At 41.1% G+C, this 19,668-nt stretch overlaps 1 protein-coding gene across 2 annotated transcripts in view; it reads left to right on the top strand.

The window, feature by feature from the left end:
• Positions 1-19,668, top strand: part of SMYD3 (SET and MYND domain containing 3) — a 394,861-nt gene that overhangs the window by 307,295 nt on the left and 67,898 nt on the right. For both annotated transcript variants that reach the window (XM_082756582.1, XM_082756581.1), the window contains exon 8: positions 4,051-4,161. In XM_082756582.1, the coding sequence (XP_082612708.1) occupies positions 4,051-4,161 (111 nt within the window). The remainder of the gene's footprint in view (positions 1-4,050; positions 4,162-19,668) is intronic.

Genomic DNA, 19,668 nt, shown 5'->3' with positions numbered 1-19,668 from the left:
CCTGGTGTTTTGCAGACTAACATAAGTTCATTTTGCCTATTCTCCAGTCATAAGTTGCATAGTTATGGTTAGTTTAGTTCATAGCTATGGCTAGTTTAATGCATAGCTCAAATCAATTAGTCCTGCTTAAGAAACAGGATGTATTAGCTAAGGTTCAGTTCTGCACCAAAATGGGTGCATGGTTTCACATCAATTTCAGATTTCAGTTAGAACAGATTTGTATCTTTCCACTGAAAGACGCATAACAGATGGTCCTCTTATGGTGCAAGTAATCTTTTAATGAATACTAAATAAAATTCATAATTTCCTATGACTAGCAATAAATATCTTCTTAATAGGTTTTCAACCAAGATGTATAATATTTCTGTTATTATAATTCTGTGAGGTAAAGTTTTATATCTTTGTATTTGTCACATTACATTTCTTTTCAATATTTTTTTCCTTGAGTTAGAAGGCATGTTGATCTCATATGCCAAAAGAGAAAAACGACAGCCTGTTCACCACTTACATAACTCTGTCTCAGGAACACGTTTGTACACAACCCTCCCTAAGACCCCAAGACCCATGCCTGCAAAAGCAAGATGACTCACTTTTTTTTTCTCCTGCCATTTGCATTAAAATAATTCACTTGAAATTCCTACAGAATCCTCCATGTAGAAATTTTGTAGGTTATAGCTTATAACAAAAAAAAATAAAAGTAAAAAATCATAAATTAAGTCCTCTGCAGCATGGCAGCACTGGAAAATTTTGTCCATGTCATTTGGCAGATGAGGAACATGAGAAATGAACCACCATACCTATCATTAAAGAATTTCTGTGTCATAGAAAGAAGTAGGGTTTAGACAGTGATGCATTTCCAAGGAGAAAGTCTTGAGAGTCAGTAAGTCTCATGGCTGTTAAATAACATTTATGAAGGCAGAGATCGATTTAATATATATTCTTCAGTTTGAGGTAGAAGATTTACTGCATTCTTTATAAGCATTGCAATGAGGAGGCAAGCTTTGGTCAGCTGAAATAATGTTTTAATTAATATCATACAACCCACATGCAAATACCATTAAGACAACCTTTGATAAATAGGGATACTTCATAAATACGGATAAGTTAAATGAGCCTTTCATCTAATGAAAGGATCCAAAAATTAAAACAAGTGTAGGAAAGAGACTTGAATACAGAATTTTTATGTTTAAACCATTAAATGGTTAGTGTAGATTTAGTCACCATTAGGTTGGTCATATTTCTAAATATCCTAACTGCATTTTCCCACTCAGTCTGCCAGTTACAAACATCCTTTTCACTTATGGATTTCTCCTGGCAGGAACTGGAATTTGGACTTGGGCCTCTAATGGCAAGAGTGACCCTAAATCATTCAAATGTTAAAAGGAGATGTCAATGTGATGAAGCTTCTTGTCTTCCTCCTTCTGCCTAGTCATATGTTCAGAGCAGGTAGTTAAGTGATGGTCATATCCACTGCCTTTGAGAAAAGAAATTACTGATTTCAAACTTATTCCCTGCACATGTGGGGAAAAAAAAAAAAAAAAAAAAGAAAAAAAAAAAAAAAGAGAAAAGAATGAAGCTGAAGATATGAAGATACAGCATGGCTGTGTGTTTTTTTGTTTTTGTTTTTTAATGCAATATTAGAACTGAACCCTGCCTTATGATGGCTTTGGCAGTAATTAAAAGGTTTAAATCATTCTCTTATGTGTTTTGGGAAAAAAAAAAAAAAAAAAAGCAATCTCACACACAAGACTTTTTTTTCAGAATATTCAAGATGCCTTGCACTGTGCCTAAACTTGATTGCATGCCTCTTATTGCTGGATGCCACCTGAACCTAAATCCCAGTAGGACATTGGTCAAACCAATGATCTTTTTTTTTTTCAAAGAAGATAAGAGACAGGGAATGGGCCAGTGTGGGGAACAACTTGGACAGAAAACACTTGTGAATTGCAAGAAGGCATGAAGATCAGAAGAGAGGAGAGGACAGTTGGGCTCGGAATGGCTGAAGGATGAGGTTAGGGCTACAGCTTGACAGCAAACTGCTTTGTGAGAAGGAAGAGAGACGGATCTTTTTTACCATATCTGAGAGGATGCAGAGTAGGACCTGCTAGGGGAAGAAATGAGGACAAATACTTGGTGGGGATCACTGATGATGATTGAGAAACCAGAGTAGGGAAACAAGGACTGCGTTAGTGTTAGTGATCAAATATGGGGAAAAGATGTAAAATGAGGCATACAAGGGAGGAAGAAGGGCATATCTGGGACTAACACAATGACTAAAATCAGTCCATTGTCTAAGAATGGCTATGTAAGGAGCTAGAAGTGAGGGCTGGAAAGTAGAATTAGATAACCAGGTGCAGAGAATAAGACTAGAAAATTATACAGCAGCAAAGAAGAGAGAACAAAAAGATGGACAGATTGGAAAAATGGGGTAGGAGAGCTTGGCAGAAAAGAATGGAAAAGAAATAGGCAAAATATTTCCATCCATTCCCCACAGAAAGCTCAGAGGGAAGCCTACTGTTCCCATGTAAAGGATTAGTACAGACCCGTTCAGCTGTCAGCCAACAGCAGTGAAACAACTTCCCTCTCAACTAGAACACAAACAAGCTGTGACAGAACATTATTTAGAAATTAAAGCTGAACAAAGTTCTCACACTTTCTAACTTTTGATTATCTGTGGAACTTGAATTTGTCTCTTTAATTAATTATACTATTAATCTTCAATTACGAGGCCATATTTTCCTTTTTTCCACAGGCTTTCTGCTTATTGACTTTACCATCTTTGGAAAAAGTGCTTGACTTTACCATCTCAGTAATCCTTTAATACAGTCCTCCCTCAATAAATAATCAAAGTAAACTGTAATAATAAATGGAAAAAAAATGCAAGCATTATTTTAGTTGCTAGTTAATTGCTCGTTTAATTAGAATACTCATTAGTTTTCAAAATGCAGACTCTGACAATAGATTTCATGGTCATTAGTACAAATTGGTCAGGTTTTCCTGTGATTTTTTTTGAGTGGACTCTCATGGTTTAACTGAGAACCATGTGAAAATTCTCCCAATTAGCTGAAGTGTCTAGGCTGAGAATGAAATAATGTGACCTGATTTTTTCAGTTGTGACCTCTATGGAGTGTTTAAAAGTGTGTTAGGTGTATAGTATAATCACTCTGTAGTGTGTATATCTGAATGCTGGTTTGAGCCAGAGTGTTATTTTGTTATATTCTTTCCCTTATCATTAGTTTGTGCCTTAACAGCACTTTAAACATTTGAAGAACCCTGCAAATGGTCAGCATTGTAAAATTCCTTCTGGCAGCCATCACAATGAATGAACTAAAGAGTTCTCTGTAATTCACTATACAATTTAAAATGACACAAACGTAAGCATTTTATTTTATTGATCATTTTACTAAATTTTCCTGTCAATAGTTTCAACAACTATGACTGCAATACTTTTGTGCTACTTTGGTCATGAAGGAAACATCACAGACAAACTAAAGGTGGGCATAACGAAAGAAGCTTTCTTCAGGCTCAAATGGAGCAAAAGACATTTGAAAGAAAGCACAGGTTTCCCTGAAACAAAATTTATGGAGATAGTTGGATGTTGTATTATGCCAAAGTTAAATACACGTTATCTTTAGAGCTAGACAGAAAATGAGGTTCCATGCACAGGGAATTCAGATGCTGAACTTCCTTTTTTTTTTTTTTTTTTTCCTCTATTATGTATTTCTTCCTCCAAGTTTGGATGAAAAGCTGCAAGAGTCGTTGGTTGATTTTTTTTTTCTTTTTTCCTGAATTAAAAATTTTAAACTATATTAATCTGGAATAGTGAAAAAGTGTTCCTCTATGGAATTTATATTTGGCCTTTTTTGATTTTGTAGAAGTTGTCTGTTTTGTTTGTTTGTTTGTTTTCCCTAGAAAATAATCTGTTAAAATAAAATTTCATTTTCTGCAAGAAGAATGTTGTATCCAAAAATATTATCTTAGCTATACTTTAACTAAATATGGAATTTTTGTAAAACATACTAACTCTGCTTTTGTATGTGCTACACACAGCTCACTATCAGCTATATTGAATCACTGATGCCCACCAGTGAACGCCAAAAGCAACTGATGCGCCAGTATTGTTTTGAATGTGACTGTCATCTCTGCCAGGATCATGAAAAGGTAGGTTGGACAAAGAAATTCCTTGTCAGTAAAACAGAATTTTCCAGAATTTGCCTGTCAGCACCTTCCCTTACTTTATGTAATACTTATCTTTTGTTACTAAATGAATGGTCAGAATACAGCAAAAAAAAAAATGACCTCTGCCCTCAGTCCTGTTTATGTTTCTATGAAAGACAACCATGAAGGAAAGGAAAGCAGGAGATGTTGACCACATGATAAGAAGACATTTTTGCTAAAATATGCCTTCTTCTTAAAGCTAGGAACCACTTTCAGTTCCAAAGTGTGGTTCAGATTATTATGGGATTCAAGGACCTCCAAAAATGAGAGTCAACATAACTTTAAGATCAAAGGAAAATATTTGGTTTTTGCTATTCAAAATAATAATATTGGAGCTGAAACTACTTCTCTGATGCTAGAGGAAGGCTGTGCTTATCCTCCTAATAATGTTAAATTAATTTTGACAAACATGTACATCTATAAATTCTCAAGAACTACCAGACATGTTCAGGAGTTGTTAGAGCTAGGCTACATTCAGGGTGGTGAATCTCCCTGGACAACTATTTGTAGCTTTTGTGCTCTTGTTTGCAAGTTCTTGGAGCAGCATGTCAGTAGCTGCAGTAGGTAAAATTGTGTTTGTCGTGACCTTTAATTAGAGTTCAGCCTAGCCTGGATTAATTATTTTCTGGGTTCATTGCTTCATATTTATATAGCCCAGCCAGACTAATTCTGTGCTCCAAGCCTGAGGTGAGATCAAATAGAATATGCTAAATGATGCCAGCTTCACATCTACTTTGTCTCTCTGGTTATATGTATGCTTGTTCCTATTTTCAGAAATGCCTATTTTGGATGAATCAATATGCCATAGCTAAATGTGCTTTCAGTAGATCAGAGATAATATGCAAGACATTAGTGAAAATGTGATTCCAAGGAGCATGGTGTGATTCATAAAATAATTGCTGTACAGAAAAAAAGATTAAAAATATAATAATTAACTGCCAACATTTAAAAACTTAAAGGGAGTACAGTTGTGTGAGTGCATAATTTTGTTCAAGCCAGGGTACACCAATTAAATACATAATGTATCCTTTGATTCATCAGTAAGCAGTTCAAAAAAGAGACAACAGAAAAGTTCCAGGTTTATGACATAATACTAAATGACTTCCTGTCCATGTGCAAAAGTTGTTGGCATTTTGTGCCTGATAAAGATTGCTGCACTGCTGTTTGGAGGCAGTGAAGGGAAGCAAAGACCTCTGTTTGTCTTTCTTTTAAAGATGCTCACTCAAGTGCCATGAAATCTCAGATTAGTTTTGGGGAATGGCATCTCAACACAGATGCAGTGATGATTAAGAAACATAAGCATGCTAAAGAGTCTTCAAGGATTGCTTAAAAGTCTGTGGAAGGGGAAGCAAGTGGTGGAAAGACCATTCAGCACGTAGAATGTTTTAAGAAACAAGATCCATAGGTTGGCATACACATCACTGTAAGAGCCAATGTACCGCATCTACAAATATTGTAGTGAAATTATGTAGTTTCATCAATATATTTAAATTAAGTAAAGATTTTTTTTCTTCTAAATTTTTAACTGTGGTTTGAATTCAACAGATTATTATTATTATTATTATCTTTTAGCAAAATTCCCTGTGGGGATGATACTGCAAAGTGTTTGGAAAGCTCCTTCTGATTTAATTCTGAAATTCTGTAAATTTTTATCATTGTTACCATGTAAACACATCTTTGAAAGGCAAGGAATCTCACGTCAACATTGTTGATGTCTGTGAAGACACAAGCCTTTTATCCTTAATTTCAGTTTAGGATGATTATATCTAATCTCCAGTAATCCTCATAGTACTGCATTTCATTGTTCTGCAGCAGAGATTTAATCACTTAACTGTTTACATGACTTACTTGGAAACAGATACTTTTCTTCCATTGATTTCAGACTATGTAAGATGGGAGACATCTAACACAGAAGCTACAATGGCAGAGAATTTTGTTTGTTTGTTTTGGTTGGTTGGTTGTGGTTTTTTTGTGTGTGTGTTTGTGTTCTGTTTTGTTTTTGAAATTACTGAATGGCTGGATTTAAATGCCTTAAAGTAATCTGTTGGCAACATTATTCAATAATATAATTTCTGAAATACCGTTGGATATTGACATAACTTCTCAAGATATCTTGGGAACTTTTTAAAAGGTGAAGTCTGTCAACAGAATAGGCAATGGCTGCAGCTTTGGGTCATCAAGAGTGGAATATTCAACACTGAGTCAATAAGTAATGATAGCTTACAGTAATTTTCTGTATTACAATGTTGCTTTGTAAATATGATGGGCATCATCAATAGCAATCTAGTTCCTAAATCTTTGTTATAAATAGAAATGCACGTTTGAGTTTGGCTAAGAAATGCTATATGCCTTCAAGTAAGTTATTTATAACTTACTTGAGTAAGTTATATACATGTATATAAGTATATATAAGTAAGTATATATACATATATAAGCTGTTTTTATTTCCCTTCATTTTTCCCCATTTATTTTCCAGTTATAATTATCTCATAATAATGCTAGCATTCCCTTTCTAACATTGTAGATTGTAGCTTTTCGCTACTCCCAAGTTCTAGACTCGCTGAGTACACCTGCCAGCTGCTGAGCATCTGCTAGAGACCAGTGATAGCAGACAAATCACTCTTGAGATGCACACATCCATTTAAAGCAGAACTACAGATCAAATCCTTTCCATTGTACCTTTTATTCTACATCTAATGTAATTATTTAAAAGTAATCCTGAAAAGTCTGTGGAAGTATACATTAAAGTTTATGTGAAGAGCATATAAACCTTGTATGTATTTGTTCTTGCTTATTTATACAGTACTTTACAAGTTTGTTATTAATGAAATTCATGTCTCTTCTGTTAAATTTTCTAAAAACTTGTTCTTTAGTCATCTTCTGTGCTCAGCTGAAGAAGGAAGATGATGGTATCAGGTTTCTGTTCTCAGGTCAGTCACTGACTTCACAAGTGACCTTGGGTAATCCCTTTCATTCAAAAGCAACCTTACTGTTTTCTGAGACCTTGCCCTTATTTTTCATAATTAGTGAGAAGCTACCATTTTAATTCGAGCTGGCCATATTTTTCACTAAAAACAAGACCAGTCTGTCTAAATTGGGAATAATTTTTAATGAATATTCTGTCATGCTCTGTTTTGCTCAGTTTCCCCATATGCCACATGAAGATTGGAATTCTTAATTCTGCTGAGTATTCTGATGTACAAATAATGATAGAGAATGATGCTGCATTTTCCAAGATCCTTTAGCTTTGAGTGCTGGATTTGTTTTAATAATTCCTTGAAGTGGAATGATTTGAGGTTTGTGTGTTTTGTACAGTTCTCATTCTCATCTGGTTATTTTAGCACTATTCAAAAAAAAAAAAAAAAAAAAAAAAAAAAGTCGTATTTAACCTCAGAGAGAGCTATGTGAACAAATAACAGGTTTAGCCTACAGAATGCTATTACTTTCTCCCATTTCATTTAGAGATCTAATCTAAGCCAGTTTATATCCTGCCTCCATATCCAAAGAGATGGGCAACTCATTCATACACTCTTGTAGTAGCCTTCTATGAGAACTAGATTGGATACAGAAGGCTAAAGGAAAGCCTTCAAACAAATATCCACACGCTAGACAGATTGTCCTGGTTTCAGTTAGAACAGAATTAATGTTCTTCCTAGTAGCTGGTGGAATGCTGTGTTTTGGCTTAGGATGAGAAGAGTGCTGATAACACCCCGATGTTTTAATTGTTGCAGAGCAGTGCTTATACCAAGCCAAGGACACCTCAGACTTTCGCTCTGTCCTGCCAACAGGCAGGCTGGGGGTGCAGTAAGAGCTGGGAGGGGACAGACCCAGGACAGGTGACCCGAACTAGCCAAAGGGGTATTCCATACCATCTGACGTCATGCTAAACAATATATAGGGGTGGCTAGCCGGGGGGAGGGGGCCAGACTGCTCGGGGTTAGGCTGGGCATCGGTCAGCGGGTGGTGAGCAATTGCATTGTGCATCACTTGTTTGTACATATTATTAGTAGTAGTACTATTATCATCATTGTATTATTATTATTATTATTATTATTATTATTATTATTATTATTTTCCTGTCTTATTAAACTGTCTTTATCTCAACTCACGGGCTTCACTTTCCATTTCTCTCCCCTGTCCCAGAGAGGGAGGGGGGAGGGTGAGCGAACGGCTGCGTGGTGTTTAGCTGCCAGCCGGGTTAAACCACGACAGTCTTTTTGGCGCCCAACGTGGGGCACGAAAGGTTGAGATAACGGCAGATCTGACCAGAGTGTGTTAAACTAAAATTGGTATAAGTATTAGACCTGCTTAATAGTCACTTGTCATAATGCTGATTGCTTTAATCTCAACTGTGCTGCGCCTGTTTTCCAAATTGAGTATTATAGCACGTTATTTTCCGTATGTGCTCTCTGTCATGTTGTTTATCCTCTCCGGGCCCTGGTTTCAGACCATTATGGTACTGTGTGTTGTATCAGTGGCTTATGAGATGATGAAATATCTGGCCATGACTCCAACCTGGTATTTGTACTCAGTAACATCTTCGATTCTATACTTTGGAAACTGTATTTTGGAAACTATTAGCAATTGTATCTGTTGCCTTTTTTCATTAGGGAGTCAATCTGTGGAGGGGAAAGGGGAAGATAATTTTTCTTACTTGATCACTCTCCCTTTCTCCTTCACCACCCCTGTATCCTCCTTGATCACTCTCCCTTCCTCCTTCACCACCCTCTTATCCTCCGAGTTTATTACAATAGCTCTCCAAGATATTGAATATCCTTGGGATACTCAGACCAGCATAGTCTTGTTGTTCTGCCTCCTGAATGCGCTTCAGGTTCTGCTTAAAGTTAAACAACTACTTAGGAAGCTCATCCGGAGATCTGCCCGGAGGCAGTATAGTTGTGGGTGGCAGGGAGTATGGGAGGATATGGGCAGGCATCTAGAGCAGTTGGCACCCCCAGTGTTTTGGAAATTCACCCCTGAACAACTGCAAAATCCTCAAAAACTGGCAGAATGCTTGAATAAAAGGTGTCGCGATTCGGGAAGTTCCAAAGTAACACAAATCATTGTAACATGCTGGGGCCTGGCTCATGCCTATCGAGCTGCCATGGATACTGCTATCAACTTAGTGACAGACCCTGCGGCCACTCCAAGTCCCGTGACAGATCCAATGGCCACTGTGACCCCTACGGTGGACTCTGCAGCCGCTCCAGTCCCAGCTCCTGAAGCTGCTCCAGTCCCAGCTCCTGCAGCCGCTCCAGTCCCAACTCCTGAAGCCGCTCCAGTCCCAGCTCCTGCAGCCGCCCCAGTCCCAGCTCCTGAAGCCGCCCCAGTCCCAGCTCCTGAAGCCGCCCCAGTCCCAGTTCCTGCAGCCGCTCCAGCTCCAGTTCCTGCAGCTGCTCCAGCTCTGGTTCCTGCAGCTGCTCCAGTCCCAGCTCCTGCAGCTGCTCCAGTTCCAGCTCCTGCAGCCGCTCCAGCTCCTGTTCCTGCAGCCGCTCCAGCTCCAGTTCCTGCAGCCACTCCAGTCCCAGCTCCTGCAGCCGCTCCAGTCCCAGCTCCTGAAGCCGCCCCAGTCCCAGCTCCTGAAGCCGCCCCAGTCCCAGTTCCTGCAGCCGCTCCAGCTCCAGTTCCTGCAGCTGCTCCAGCTCTGGTTCCTGCAGCTGCTCCAGTCCCAGCTCCTGCAGCTGCTCCAGTTCCAGCTCCTGCAGCCGCTCCAGCTCCAGTTCCTGCAGCTGCTCCAGTTCAAGCTCCTGCAGCCGCTCCAGTTCCAGCTCCTGCAGCTGCTCCAGCTCCGGTTCCTGCAGCTGCTCCAGTTCAAACTCCTGCAGCCGCACCAGTTCTAGCTCCTGCAGCTGCTCCAGCTCCGGTTCCTGCAGCTGCTTCAGCTCCTGCAGCCGCTCCAGCTCCTGTAGCTGGGTCAGAGAAACGAGCTGTAGCAGTGCAAGTTGACCTTGCAGAGGGTATTCCAACCTCTGTGGCAGACCCTATAACAAGGTCAGAGAAACGAGCTGTAGCAGTGCAAGTTGACCCTGCGGGGGGTATTCCAACCTCTATGGCAGACCCTGTAACAAGGTCAGAGAAACGAGCAGTAGCAGTGCAAGCTGCCCCTGTAGAGAAGGTGAAAAAATGGTATAGAGATTCAGGTCGTTTAGAACGCAGAGAATCTTCTGCCAAATCTAGGTATAGAGACGACGGAGACGACGACGACGCTGGGCCATCAAGGGTTCAGGAGGAGGAAGATGAGGATGCCGAAAAATCAACAGTAACTACCCGAAGCCTAAACGAGCGTGAGTTACGAGATGTGTGAAAAGATTTTGGTCGCTGTATAGGTGAGCAGCTTGTCACCTGGCTGCTCCGATGCTGGGACACTGGAGCCAATTGTGTGGAATTAGATGGCAGGGAAGCCAAGCGACTGGGATCCCTTGCTAGAGATGCAGGCATTGACAAAGCAATTGCAGATGGAGCACAATCTCACAGCCTCTGGAGGCGTCTCCTCTCAGCTGTGAGGGAAAGGTATCCCTTCAAGGAAGAACTTTTATGTCTACCAGGCAAGTGGACCACTATGGAGAAGGGAATCCAGTATCTGAGGGAATTAGCCGTACGGGAAGTGATTTATGAGGATCCAGACCTCAGACAAACATCCAAAGATCCAGATGAAGTCAGGTGTACGCGACCCATGTGACGGAAGTTTGTACGGAGTGCACCATCATCATATGCCAGCTCATTGGCAATAATGGTCTGGAAAGAGGATGAGGAACCCACAGTGGATGAAGCGGCTAAACAACTCCAGCAGTACGAAGAAAGTCTCTCCTCTTCCTTACAGGCCTGCGTCTCAGCTGTGGAGAAACTTTCTGAAGAGTTCCACCAACTTAAAGAGAATCTATCTTCATCCCCACCTGAACCAACCAGTGTTCACCGACCAAAAGAGAACACTGTGGAGAAACTTTCTGAAAAGGTTCACCAACTTGAAGAGAGATTATTCTCCTCCGTACCTGTACAGAGCAGTGTCTCAGCTATCAGGGGTAGTCGTTCATCCACACAAGGAAGACGATATGGTGGGTACTCACCCCGTGCTACCCTGTGGTTTTACTTACGAGACCATGGAGAGGACATGAGAAAATGGGATGGAAAATCTACCGCGACCCTAGAGGCACGGGTACGTGAGTTGCAAAAGAAAACAATCAGGAAGAAGGGATTCTCTGAAAAGTTTGCTGCTCCAACTTCCAGCAGACAGTCCTTCAAACACAGAAACGAAGAAGATTCCGACCAGGATTAGGGAGGCCCTGCCTCCAGCCAGGGGGAGGAAAGGGATAATCGAGTTTATTGGACTGTGTGGATTCGATGGCCTGGCACATCAGACGCACAGAAGTATAAGGCTTTAGTAGACACCGGTGCACAATGTACTATAATGCCATCGAGCTATAAAGGACCAGAGCCCATCTATATTTGTGGAGTGACAGGGGGATCTCAGCAGTTGACTGTATTGGAGGCTGAAGTGAGTCTGACTGGGAATGAGTGGGAAAAGCACCGTATTGTGACTGGCCCGGATGCTCCATGTATCCTTGGCATAGACTATCTCAGAAGAGGATATTGCAAGGACCCAAAAGGGTTCCGGTGGGCTTTTGGTATAGCTGCCTTAGAGACAGAGGGCATTAAACAATTATCTACCTTGCCTGGTCTCTCAGAGGACCCCTCTGTTGTGGGGTTGCTGAGGGTCGAAGAACAGCAAGTGCCAATCGCTACCACAACTGTGCACCGGCGGCAATATCGCACTAACCGGGACTCCCTGATTCCCATCCATAAGCTAATTCGTCAATTGGAGAGCCAAGGAGTGATCAGCAAGACTCATTCACCTTTCAATAGTCCCATATGGCCAGTGCGAAAGTCTAATGGCGAGTGGAGACTAACAGTGGACTATCGTGGCCTGAACGAAGTGACGCCACCACTGAGTGCTGCAGTGCCGGACATGCTGGAACTTCAGTACGAACTTGAATCGAAGGCAGCCAAGTGGTACGCCACAATTGATATCGCTAATGCATTTTTCTCCATCCCTCTAGCAGCAGAGTGCAGGCCACAGTTTGCTTTCACTTGGAGGGGAGTCCAATATACTTGGAATCGACTGCCCCAGGGGTGGAAACACAGCCCTACCATTTGCCATGGGCTGATCCAGTCTGCACTGGAGCAGGGGGAAGCTCCTGAACACCTGCAGTACATCGATGACATTATTGTGTGGGGTGACACAGCAGAGGAAGTTTTCGAGAAAGGGAAGAAAATAGTCCAAATCCTTCTGAAAGCCGGTTTTGCCATAAAACAAAATAAAGTCAAAGGACCTGCACGAGAGATCCAGTTTTTAGGAATAAAATGGCAAGATGGACGTCGTCAAATCCCAATGGATGTGATCAACAAAATAACAGCTATGTCTCCACCAACTAACAAAAAAGAAACACAGACTTTCCTAGGTGTTGTGGGGTTTTGGAGAATGCACATCCCAAATTACAGTCTGATTGTAAACCCGCTCTACCAAGTAACCCGTAAGAAGAATGAATTTGAATGGGGCCCTGAACAACGACAAGCCTTTGAACAAATTAAGCAGGAAATAGTCCATGCAGTAGCCCTTGGGCCAGTTCGAACAGGACCAGATGTAAAGAATGTGCTCTACACTGCAGCCAGGGAGAATGGCCCCACCTGGAGCCTCTGGCAGAAAGAACCTGGGGAAACTCGAGGTCGGCCCCTGGGGTTTTGGAGCCGGGGATACAGAGGATCTGAGGCCCGCTATACTCCAACGGAAAAGGAGATACTGGCAGCATATGAAGGAGTTCGATCTGCTTCAGAGGTGGTCGGTACTGAAGCGCAGCTCCTCCTAGCACCCCGATTGCCGGTACTAGGCTGGATGTTCAAGGGAAGGGTCTCTTCTACGCATCATGCAACTGATGCTACATGGAGCAAGTGGATTGCACTAATTACTCAGCGGGCTCGAATAGGAAACCCCAGTCGCCCAGGAATATTGGAAGTGATTATGGACTGGCCAGAAGGTAAATACTTTGGGATATCATCAGAGGAGGAGGTGGGTCGTGCTGAAGAAGCCCCACTGTACAACCAGTTACCAGAAAATGAAAAGAAATATGCCCTGTTCACTGATGGGTCCTGTCGTATTGTGGGGAAGCATCGAAGATGGAAGGCTGCTGTATGGAGTCCTACACGACGAGTTGCAGAAGCTGCTGAGGGAGAAGGTGAATCGAGTCAGTTTGCAGAAGTGAAGGCCATTCAGCTGGCTTTAGACATTGCTGAACGAGAAAAATGGCCAGTTCTCTATCTCTACACCGATTCATGGATGGTAGCAAATGCCCTGTGGGGATGGTTACAGCAATGGAAGCAAAACAACTGGCAGCGTAGGGGCAAACCCATCTGGGCTGCTGCATTGTGGCAAAATATTGCTGCTCGGGTAGAGAACCTGGCTGTGAAAGTACGTCACGTAGATGCTCATGTGCCCAAGAATCAGGCTACTGAAGAACATCAGAACAACCAGCAGGTGGATCAGGCTGCTAAGATTGAAGTAGCTCAGGTGGATCTGGATTGGCAGCATAAAGGTGAATTATTTATAGCCCGATGGGCCCATGACACCTCAGGCCATCAAGGTAGAGATGCAACATACAGATGGGCTCGTGATCGAGGGGTGGACCTGACCATGGACGCTATAGCACAGGTTATTCATGACTGTGAAACATGTGCTGCAATCAAGCAAGCCAAACGGTCAAAGCCTCTTTGGTATGGAGGACGATGGCTGAAATATAAATATGGAGAGGCCTGGCAGATTGATTACATCACACTCCCTCAAACTCGCAATGGCAAGCGCCACGTACTTACAATGGTGGAAGCAACCACCGGATGGCTGGAAACATACCCTGTGCCTCATGCCACCGCCCGGAACACTATCCTGGGCCTTGAAAAGCAAGTCCTATGGCGACATGGTACCCCAGAAAGAATAGAGTCAGACAATGGAACTCATTTCCGAAACAACCTTATAGACACTTGGGCCAAAGAACATGGTATTGAGTGGGTGTATCACATCCCCTATCATGCACCAGCCTCCGGGAAAGTTGAACGATACAATGGACTGTTAAAGACTACATTGAAAGCAATGGGCGCTGGGACATTCAAAAACTGGGATACGCATTTGGCAAAGGCCACCTGGCTAGTCAATACTAGGGGATCTGCCAACCGAGCTGGACCTGCCCAATCAAACCTGTTACGTACTGTAGATGGGGATAAAGTTCCTGTAGTGCATGTAAAAAATATGCTGGGTAAAACAGTCTGGGCTACTCCTGCCTCAGGAAAAGGCAAACCCATTCGTGGAATTGTTTTCGCTCAGGGACCTGGATACACTTGGTGGGTGATGCAAAAGAACGGAGAGGTCCGGTGTGTACCTCAAGGAGATTTAATACTGGGTGAGAATAGCCCATGAACTGAATTGTACCATGTTAATTGCTATATAATACTGTATGTTACCACTACCATGACTACTATAGGTGACTAATTAGAATGTATGGAAAAGAGTGTAACCTGAGCATGACATAAATGGTATGGAATAAGGGGTGGATAGATGTCCTGGTTTCAGTTAGAACAGAATTAATTTTCTTCCTAGTAGCTGGTGGAATGCTGTGTTTTGGCTTAGGATGAGAAGAGTGCTGATAACACCCCGATGTTTTAATTGTTGCAGAGCAGTGCTTATACCAAGCCAAGGACACCTCAGACTTTCGCTCTGTCCTGCCAACGGGCAGGCTGGGGGTGCAGTAAGAGCTGGGAGGGGACAGACCCAGGACAGGTGACCCGAACTAGCCAAAGGGGTATTCCATACCATCTGACGTCATGCTAAACAATATATAGGGGTGGCTAGCCGGGGGGAGGGGGCCGGACTGCTCGGGGTTAAGCTGGGCATCGGTCAGCGGGTGGTGAGCAATTGCATTGTGCATCACTTGCTTGTACATATTATTAGTAGTAGTACTATTATCATCATTGTATTATTATTATTATTATTATTATTATTATTTTCCTGTCTTATTAAACTGTCTTTATCTCAACTCACGGGCTTCACTTTCCATTTCTCTCCCCCGTCCCAGAGACGGAGGGGGGAGGGTGAGTGAACGGCTGCGTGGTGTTTAGCTGCCAGCCGGGTTAAACCACGACACAGATGAAGTTAGGTGAGATGAATTATGTTGCTCCATAAAGTATGTATAAACACAAAATCAAGAATTGCATGGTTGTCTGCCTGTGCTAGCTGACAGGGATAGCACAGTGTAGTTGCACTTACATAGGTTTCAGCACCCTACCACTCACGTTGTGGGCAAAAATCTGTTCACACAGATCACTTTGAGCATTTGTATCTGATTGCTACTGTGGACATATTTATCTTACAGCCAGTTTTACCATTTCTTCACTGTTATTTGTGCTAAAATTGATTTAAGTAGGATAGTGGTTACATAGTACTACAATCATGCAGTTTAACTGTGCATAGAATCATTTAGGTTGGAAAAGGCCTCATCTGATCATCTGATCATCTGATCCAACTTTTAACCTACCGCTGCCAAGTTCACCATTAAAGCATGTCACTAAGCACTACGTACAAACAAGAGTAGCGTGTCAAACTGCTGTTTAGCCAATCTAGGTTATGTGATTTTGCCAGGACATTTTTTTTTTTAATTATTATACCAGATTTCTGATGAGCTATGATTTAAGGTGCAGCATGTCTGTTGAGACATTTTTTTCATTTGTCATTTACATGTAGTATAAATACGTGTAATATGGTTACATGTTCACACTTATGGTTAGGTGTGGCAGCTTCTTCTCTAATTGCTGGCAAATTACAGTTTACTTGCACATTTGTTTAGATCTGAGTCTATTATATGTCAAAGTCTGCATCTTCAGGTATACTTACGCAGCACCCTATCCACAGTGATCCTGTTCAGCTGCAGCTGATGCATACTGACGCCCTCAGGGTGAGCAGTCATAGTGCTAGAACAAGTGGAGAGGTCCTTGGCTGCACAGATGCCCTGCCATTAACTGTTGTGGGAGCTAATGTTCCTCACTGCTGTTGAGAGGACTTCATGATGAATCTCTGCTTGCATTAGTTGTTTTCTGTGTGCTTGTCCCACTGCCAGCACAGCCATGGACAAATCCAGGCGTCTAGCTGTCATCAAGGGTAAGAAAATAGGCAGGGAAATAGTGGCAGCTAGCTCTAGCTTTGGATCTCAAATGATTAGGCCCCAATGTCAGCTGCTTGTCAACTCTAGGAGGTAATACCATAATGCTGGCCAGTCTCTTTCGGCAACTGGTTCAGCAGCCTGGTTGCTGATTTAACAGGAGAAGAGAAGCATGTGCTAACACACTAGTGTAAACAGGTTAAGGTAAGATTAGGACGATCCTTTTGGCAGCACGTTCTGCCCAATTAAATGGTATTAACTGCAAATCTAACCAACATTTTTAATTGATTGTGGCTCAAGACAAGAAACAATCAGTAAGTAAAAGAGGGAAAAAAAGACCTCTTTTTAAGAATGTGTGCTGTCAGTACTTCAAGTTTTTGCTACTGTAATGTCTTCAGTTCATTGTATCTCTGACAGCTTTATAAATTATTATTATTTGCTCCAGACATTTTAAGATCAATCTACACCGTAATTTGGAAATGCGTTCCTTCATAAAAGCTGAACTCTTGGCAGTGAATTACCGTCCCAGCACATAAAAGCCCCTTACATTAATTATAATTAAAGATGGGATTACACCGATGACAAACATTTTAAAAGGAGAAATTTTTTTTCCACAATCATGAGCCAGAGTATTGTTCATATTCTACATTTTCAGCCAAGGATTTGAGGGAGATTTGTGCTTTGCTATGAGTCGTCTTTCTTCTTTGGAGCCAGGATTTAATATTTTAGTCTAGCTTGCTTTTGGAAAGCTTTTATTTATTACAAGGTCACAAGCAATGGGTTTTGAATCATTTTTACATTTGTCCAGTATTTTATAGTTGCCAAAGCTAATAATAACATAATGCCAGTAAGTACTTTATTCCTTTAATCAGTTTATTGCTTTGCTTATTACTTGCTCATATTGCATCCTGAGTTTTTTTAGAGAACATCACAAGTCCAGTTTCCAACCCAAGGACTCTCAAAATTAGGTCACCTGAATAGCAGCCAAGCCATGAAAATGATCATGAAAATGTCACCTATGGTTCTTTAGCTTTTGCACTTCCATGTACTCACCAGCTCTCTCTCTCTCTCTCTTTTTTTTTTTTTTTTAATAAAACCAGTAAGCAATCCCCTAAAGCTACTAAATGTATTTACTTTTTTTTTTTTTTTCTTGTCTGAAAAAATAATGTAACTGTAGTTTAGGATTGTTATTAAACATAAATGCTTGTTTAACTCATTTGATCAATTTGTTTTTTGAGCATGCGTCTTTGGTTGATTCGTCTCACTGAGGTTTTTGAGAGAAACATCAATGTGGCCAAGATTTACACATTTTCACCTTTTATCTTTATTTTTTTTGTCTTCAATCACATTGAAGAACACGTGCTTAAATCACAGGGGCATTGTTACATGAAAAACACTATTATTGATGGTTGTGAATTAGCATGTAAAGGCTTCACATGAGATTACTGTACTATTATTAGTACAGAAATACACCCCCTCCCTCAGGGAATGTACATTTAGGACATAGGAAATATAAAATAATCTGTTAAGAAGTGCCTTTTTAATTGGCTGAATTGCCAAGTTCTAGAAGTTTGTGTCCCAGCTTCCACAATATTTACTTTCAGGTATTTACATTCCCACTTTTCCAGCTATAATGAAAGATGAGATCTCTAAACTGATTCAAAAGATGAAGGCTGGGAACAAAAGAGTAAGCAAGATTGTCAAAAACAAGTCTGTTCATACAGATAGCTGAACATAAAACCCCTTGATCAAAGCAGAGTGAAGTAGGAGCATCTGTATCTCTAGGGATGATTCTAAGGTGCTTGCTATTTAAAGGTATGTTTAAAAAAAAAAAAAAAATCAGGTCTTTGTTCCAACAAAAAGCTGGTTTAATAGACCTACTATCAAATGATAGAGTTTGTGATGTCTTATTTTATAAATACCATATTCTTTCCTCATCTTTTTACTAGTTTACCCCTAGAACAACCTTTGAAGCAAACTACAAATGAAAGTCAAGTCACAGCACAGCTATTTCACCCATCCACCCTTTCGGCCCAACATTAGCATCACCAGTGCCTTCAAAAGCCAGTGGCACTAATTAGCTGCTCATTGGGACACTGTTATTTTTTTCCAAAGGTGGTTGGCTGATTAACCATTCATTCCTTTTGGCAAGACTTTTGATAGTGACTTAAACCCTGGATCAGTTCCTGAAATCCCGCAATCAGTCTGACAGTCTTCTGTTTCCTTTCAGGGATCTTACCCTCTTGGGATGCATTTCCAAATTTCCAAACAGCCAAGGACTGAAAGGTTTTTTTGTTTGTTTGTTTGTTTTCCTAGTGCCAAAAATGCCACACACACAAAAAAAAAAAAAAAAAAAAAAAAAAAAAAGCAATATTTTCTAATTTCTGAGCTCTTTTGTTCATTAACAAAGGCACCATCTCTTCAGACTTTTCTTACACTTCAGACATTTCTTATGCTACTTCTGAGGCTTCTTCTATCTTTCAACATTTTTTTGCCATCAAACGGCAGTCCCCCAAACAATGTTAGACAGTGACAAATTGACTGTGATCATTCTTCCATGACAACTTACCTTGCCCAGTTACTTCAGGACTGCCTCAATGTGCTCTGGTCATGACTTGGCAGAAGTCAGCCGGAGCTCACTTGGGTTGTCAAAGGTCATGGAAAAGATACCGCTGTTCACGTAAAAAGACTGGAGTTCAGAGCTGTATGCAGACTCTTTTCTTGTTCAGGGGATAGTCAATAGGGAAAATAGTATCAATCTGGTCCAAAAATGTTGTATTTGGAGTCAACATAGGAGTTGGAGTGTGGTGCTCTCCAAGGAGTCCAGCTTTATGCTCATCTGAGAGAAGAAGAACCTCACTCCTTTTAGACCCAGCCATCTGAGAGGAGATATAAATCCTTTGGCAGATGTTTTAAGCAGAAATATTCTTTTTGCCAAGGGAAGAGAGTCTGTTCCCACTGCTGTTTCAGGCTGTTGTGGCTACATTTAGGTGCCCAGCTAGTAATTTCCCCTTTCCAGATGTCCATCTTCCTTGGAACTGTCATTAGAACCAATTACTAGTCTTAGGATTTTTCTTTTCAGTTGGTGTCATTCATATAGCATTCACTCTTCCGTCTCTGCTGAATGATGAACAGAAATAAGAAAAGTCTTTCTCTTTATTTGCACTCCAAATTAAGCATAAAGAAGATAGAATATGCTGAGAGAAATAGCAGCTTTTTTAAGAAATAAGATTAGGTCAGACAAATCTCATTCCAA

This window comes from Aythya marila (genome assembly GCF_965140915.1).
Source record: "Aythya marila genome assembly, chromosome: 3".
Taxonomy (NCBI): Eukaryota; Metazoa; Chordata; class Aves; order Anseriformes; family Anatidae; genus Aythya; species Aythya marila.
Note: the sequence above shows the minus strand (reverse complement) of the source record. Positions and strands in the feature narration are given on the sequence as shown.